Source organism: Phascolarctos cinereus, unplaced genomic scaffold (assembly GCF_003287225.1).
Source record: "Phascolarctos cinereus isolate Bilbo 61053 unplaced genomic scaffold, phaCin_HiC Scaffold_4;HRSCAF=312, whole genome shotgun sequence".
Taxonomy (NCBI): Eukaryota; Metazoa; Chordata; class Mammalia; order Diprotodontia; family Phascolarctidae; genus Phascolarctos; species Phascolarctos cinereus.
Window position 1 is genome coordinate 697946512 of NW_027555847.1, and position 6000 is coordinate 697952511.

Sequence of the window (6000 nt, forward strand, 5' to 3'; positions counted from 1 at the left end):
TGTTAGCACACAGTTATTGTCCTCCTGACAGCTGGTCCCTGGGCTTCTCACTCAGATGGACTCTTAGAGTCCAATTAGAAATTAGAAAATTGCTGAGCTCTCTTCATGAAGCGTGGTGTTATTAAGCCCCGTGTTGGGTGGGAGCCCACGCTTGGTCCTGGGCAAGGCAGGCTGGCGTGGTAGTCGCTGCTTCAGCTCCTTGTCTCCTGGTCCGTGTCACTGAACCAAGCCGGCAGGTAGGAGAATCAGCACTGAAGGCGGCCGGAGGGAGAGATTTACCTTTGGGCCTGTGGTCACGCCCACTGCGATGGAGCCTGTGGCTCGGGTGCGAGTGAACTGGGTCAGGAGGGCCAGCGGGCCCCGTGCTGAGTGATTTCACGCTGCAGGAGGAAGCAGGGAGCATCTGCTGCTTCTTTCTTAACAAACAGCTTGTGGGGGCTTGTTTTTGTTTGTTTGTTTGCCCTCCAGCTGTGGATGCTCTGTGAGCAGAAAATACAGTTTGGAAGAGCTATGCATGATGGCAGATACCACATGGCAGATTCTCTCGTGACAGGGATTACGGCCCTGAGCAGCCTAGAGGGGGCGTATAGGTAAGAGACCGGGCGTCCTCGAGCCCACTCTTGAGGAAGTTTTGACACTTGATTCTGGCTTTGCTTGTAGAGATACTTTGTTAATGACCAGTTAATAATGTACTGCAGATTTTATTAACATTAAAAATGGATTCTGCTTTCCTCCCTGCCCCTTCTAGTTCATACTGATGGGGAGCTCTGGCTGAGACCTTTTAGAAGCACCTCTCCTCACCAGTGAACAAATGCGTGCCGGGCGGCCTCTGTGTGTCACTGCATGTCACTGCTCTGTTGGTACTCGGCAGGCACAAAGGCGGAATAGATATTGTCCCTACCCTTCGTGACCTTTGCGTTAACAATACTCACTAGCTGGCATTTATATTGTGCTTTAAGGTTTGCAAGGTACTTTATAAATATTGTATCATTTTGTCCACACAAAAGTCTTGGCAGGTAAGTGCTGTTATTATCCTCACTTTACAGATGGGGATACTGAGACAAGTTGTGACTTGCCCAAGGTCACACAGCTGGTAAATGTCACAGGCAGTATTTGAACTCAGATCTTCCTAACTCTAAGCCCAGCACTAGGTGGAAGACATATACGTGTTAAATAATTTTTTAATAAAAATTTTAAAAAATTGAATAAAATACTTTTGTGTACAAAACCCCAATATCTTCTGGCATGATACCATGCCAGATTGTGTAGTATATAACTAATACACTGTTGGCAAAGCTGTGAATTAGTCCAACTGTTTTGAACCAATTTTGTTTTGTTTCTAGGCATTGGGGTTAAGTGACTTGCCCAGGGTCACACAGCTAGCAAGTGTCATGTGTCTGAGGCCGGATTTGAACTCAGGTCCTCCTGACTCAAGGGCCAGTGCTCTATTCACTGTGCCACCTAGCTGCCCCTGGTCCAGCTGTTCTGAAAAATGATTTGGAATGAACAACCGAAGTCCCTAGATTCTTTATACTCTTTGACCCTGCTCTGATACCACTGGGCATGTGCTTGAGGGAGGCACAGTCAGAAGAGTAGAGATGACATATGAGATGACAGTGTTCATAGTAGGACCTTTGTAAGGCCAAAGAACTCACAGTAGGTGCCTTTGGGGCGATGGCTAAACAAAATGTGATATTTGAATGTAATGGAATGTTACTGTGTGGTCACACAGGTGACCACAAGGAACTCGGAGGAATGTGGGAAGGTTGATATAGGAGCTGCTGCTCAGTGCAGGGAGCAGAAACAGGAGAACAGTGTATACAATGAACACGTAACGAAAATGAAAGGAGCCCTACCGGGAGGCTAGATTCTGAGTAACTGCAGCAGATAAGGAAGCATGGCTCCTCTCTGCCGAGAGACAGCTGGGTGTGTAGAGTCAGTCATTTTTACTTACATGGGAGGGGTCGGTATTGGGCATAAGGAGAAGGGTATAGCTAGAAATAATGATGATGAAAAACAAAAGGTATCAGTAAAACTTGGCTTAAAAATAAATCGTATGTTACTGAGAATGGAGAATAGTGACTGTCCATGATCTCAAGGAAAGGCTATTTCCTGTGAAGGTATCCTCCTGTCATCCTGTGAGCCTCTTGTCCATGTGCTTCATAAATCCTCCATGGGGCCCGTCTGGTGTGCCGGAGGCCTTCCTCAAGATCCTTGGCCCAGGACGATCTGCGATATGCGCCGAGTGCCATACAGGCGCTTAGTGCCCGCGGAGAAGCTTTGCGTAGCTCCAGTATTTTCCAGATAGCACCAAGGCAGGAGTCTGCTTTACAGAACGAGGTTCTGACGAGACATCAGCAGCGCTCCGTGCCGGCCGAGTTCTGGGCAGAGCCGAGCGGTGTCACCAAGAGGAGCCTGAAGAGACAGCCCCTGCCCTTGGAGAAGATCCCTGACGCCGTCATGCTTCTTTCTCTTTGGTGTAGGAAGGCGATTGTGCTCCAAGCCCAGAACCAGACGTCGGAGGCTCACAAGCTTTTGCAGAAGTTGTTGGTCCATTGTCAGAAGATGAAGAACACAGAAATGGTGATCAGGTAAGAGGCCTGTTGGACGTCTGCTCAAATCTCAGCACGTCTGAGGTGGGCATTAAAGTAGAAAGCACTCACTCCCGTCTAAACCGTTTAGTTGCAAACAGGATTTTGAAGGGCAGAGCTTGTTAGCCAAACAGATGCTGGTTGTAAACTACTTTTAGAGAGGAAATGGCTGTTTGGATTTCGGCTAAATGATGTTGGTCCCTGACGAAGTGACCTCGGTCACTTTCCAGCGTCCTCTTAAACTCATTTGGAATAAATGCGTTTTGTAAACAAGATGCCAGATTTCCGTTTCAGTAGAGGGGGACAGAAATCAGCTTTGAGTGAAGATGAAACCAAGATCATTCTATTGACAAAAAGCAGAAAAAGCCCAAGAGTGAGGCACGAACAAGTGCTGACTTGGGAGAGGAGGCCGCGGCTGCCGAGGGCCGAGGTGAGGCCTCACCATTGGGCGACTCTCGCGCATCAGCTCCCTGTTTGTTTTCCTGTTTCTGGACAGCGTTCTGCTGGCCGTGGCGGAGCTGTACTGGAGGGCCTCCTGCCACACCATCGCCCTGCCCGTCCTGCTGCAGGCGTTGGCCCTGTCCAGAGAATACCGGCTGCAGTACCTGGCCTCAGAGACCGTGCTGAGCTTGGCTTTCTCCCAGGTGAGCTGACCTCTTGTTTCACAGAATGCACTGGTGCAGGGGGCCTAGGGATCCGTTGCCCTCTGTGACACTGAGATGTTACTCCCTGTGGGTGGCGGCTGGGCAGGGGTGCTGGCCCGACGAGGCTGGTGCTCTGGGCAGCGTGAGCCTGGACTCGCTGGGTTGGCACACACCGCCCTCATCTCCTTCATCTCCTGGAATCACTTAGTCTCTTCCCCGTCAGAGACAGACTTTGGTTTATCACAGAGCTTTGATGATCTCAGGGATCCCTGCTTTTCCTCTCCGGGTTGCCTCTTCACCAGTGCACATTGCTCTTCTTACTTGGAGCAGTTCTCATCCCATGCAGGAGGGCTTCCTGTAGGACTTACAGCGTTCCCTGGTCACCCTTGTAGCATGTGGACAGCCTATCACGTCTCCTTTAGTGGTTCATGTATATCACAGAACTCAAGGCCAAATGACTGATGTGTCCTTGTGTGAAATGAGGAAACCATGTTGGGGCATCTCACCTGTGCTTCTCAAAATCAAATCATTTTGGATTCCCTGGAGGACACGTACACAGCCTCCTCCTGTAAAGCCAAGTACCTTTTTGCAGTGTGAATGACCTTCCATCCTTCCTTCCCCATTTCTCCATTATTTAAGTGAACACATTCCTATTTGGTCTTCTTAAAGTGGGCATGCAGAGTAGTGGTGTGTTTTCAGAGGCAGTCTGAGCCAGAGGATCCTTGTTTGGGGAAGAACACAGTGACTTAGTAGAGCAGAAGCAAAGCTATGGAATGACCACTTAGGGCTGATGATGTGTTTTTTCCCCCAGCTTATCCTTGGCATTCCTGAGCAGGCCTTGAACATCCTCCACATGGCCATTGAGCCTATCTTGGCAGATGGGGCTGTGTTGGACAAAGGGCGTGCTATGTTCCTGGTGGCCAAGTGCCAGGTTGCTTCTGCTAATGCCTACGAACCCCAGAAGAAAGTCGAAGGTAGAGTCAAGACAAAGCCCTTGCGGGGGGCTCCCTTCCAGCCAGTCTCTACAATTTGGCTGTCAGTAGGAGGGGAGATGTCCTGCACCGTCTTCACAAACTTCTGTTAGATTTTCACAAAAGGCTGGCAGTGCTTATAGAAGTATTGGGGTTGGAGATTTTAAAGTAAATAAATGAGTATCCTCCACAGAGCCATGTACTGTTAGAAATTGAGGGCTTGAAGCTCACTTCAAAAATCAAAAACCTGAGTCAGATTTTCTTTTAAAGAGGAAGAGGAATAGAAATGTATCCAGGGAAATAAACAGCAGGTAGAACTCGATCTCAGATCTGAAAAGTATATGGGGCTGTGTAGAGAGACTTTCTCTAATTACCCGAGTTTAAAGGGACTTTGCCCTTTTTTCATCAGCTTTGGAGTCCGCCATCCTGAACCTCAACGAAGCCAAGGATTACTTTGCAAAAGTGGACTGCAAAGAGCAAATCCGAGACGTTCTTTACTTCCAGGCCAGGCTGTACCACATGCTGGGGAAGGCCCAGGAGAGGAACAGATGCGCCATGCTCTTCCGTCAGTTACACCAGGAGCTTCCGTCTCATGGGGTTCCCTTAGTCAACCACCTCTAGGCAAGCACGGCCGAGGCTGGCCTTGTTGGCAGCGTTTTCTTCTCCTCACCTTTTAAAGGATGTATTTTTTGTGCGATCATTTGTGTATTATTGGAATCCACTTATCAATAAAAAGACTGCCTTCAGTTTAGCGCATTCCCTTTTATTTTGTTCCTGGAAAGTAGATTGAAGCTTCCTTCCTTCTTTCCTTCCCCCCCTGCCCCCCCGTCCCTCCAGATTGTGATGGCAGAGATGATTATTGTCGAGGTTTTGTTGTTGTCAAATATTGGCTGCATCAGCAAAGAATTGGAAGTGGCAGAGACTGTATTCTGTCTAAACCCACTTCATGTATGTTGTGAATTGTCCACACCTGGGGAGAAAGCCCAGGGAGAGGAAGATGGGGAGAAAGGGAATGAAACCCAGCTGAAATGCAACTTCAAGAGATGAGATGTCGCAGAGGAAATGATGGAAATGTGTTCAGTGAACAGGTGGGAAACCAAGAGAGATTGCTGAATAACAATCTGTGGAGAAGTGTGGGAGGGTGAGGAGAGGGGCAGAATAGGAGAACTGGAATGCGTAATCCAGAATTTGGAAATTTCCTAACTGATTGTTAAGCAGACGAATACAAGGCTCACTGTAACTGAGTGTAAGCTCCCTGAGGGCGGGGGACTTTTTTCATTTTGTTTTTTATCATCAGGAGCTATCCCAGTGCCTGACACCATGTCATTTAAAAATGCTTATTGATTTGCTTGTGAAGAATAGGGCTTGAAGCAGATCCAATTTCCAAAAATATCATTGCAGCAACAACAAAAATCTATATTGTGAACAACAGAGCCACAGCAGATGACCCACTTATTCTAGGTAATGATGAGTGTGGGGTGGCCTTGTGTTTAAATGGGACTTGCACTGGTTCTGGAAGCAGAAGTTCTAGCTTTGAATCTCAGTGCTGAGTGTGTGGCCTAGACTAAGTCCCAACTTCTCTGGGCCCTCCCCTTTCAAATAAAGAGGACAGGATAAATGATCTCTAAGCATTTGACCTCGCGATCCTAAATCCAATCAGCGTTATGAAATTAGCAAACAAACCCAGATGGGCTGTGCTGTTGCTGGTCAGTCTGTGGCTTGGGATTTTCTCTGAAAGCATCCGCTGTCACACCAAATAAATCCTTGTTTGTGTATCTGAGCACCCCAAAGGCA

At 48.1% G+C, this 6000-nt stretch overlaps 1 protein-coding gene across 1 annotated transcript in view; it reads left to right on the forward strand.

Annotated features, from left to right (window-relative positions):
• Positions 1-4957, forward strand: part of ANAPC5 (anaphase promoting complex subunit 5) — a 28676-nt gene extending 23719 nt beyond the window's left edge. Inside the window, exons 13-17 of the mRNA XM_020970146.2 lie at positions 469-590; positions 2484-2591; positions 3088-3235; positions 4047-4209; positions 4616-4957. Of these exons, the coding sequence (XP_020825805.1) occupies positions 469-590; positions 2484-2591; positions 3088-3235; positions 4047-4209; positions 4616-4827 (753 nt within the window). The 3' untranslated portion in view covers positions 4828-4957. The remainder of the gene's footprint in view (positions 1-468; positions 591-2483; positions 2592-3087; positions 3236-4046; positions 4210-4615) is intronic.
• Positions 4958-6000: the final 1043 nt, after the last annotated feature.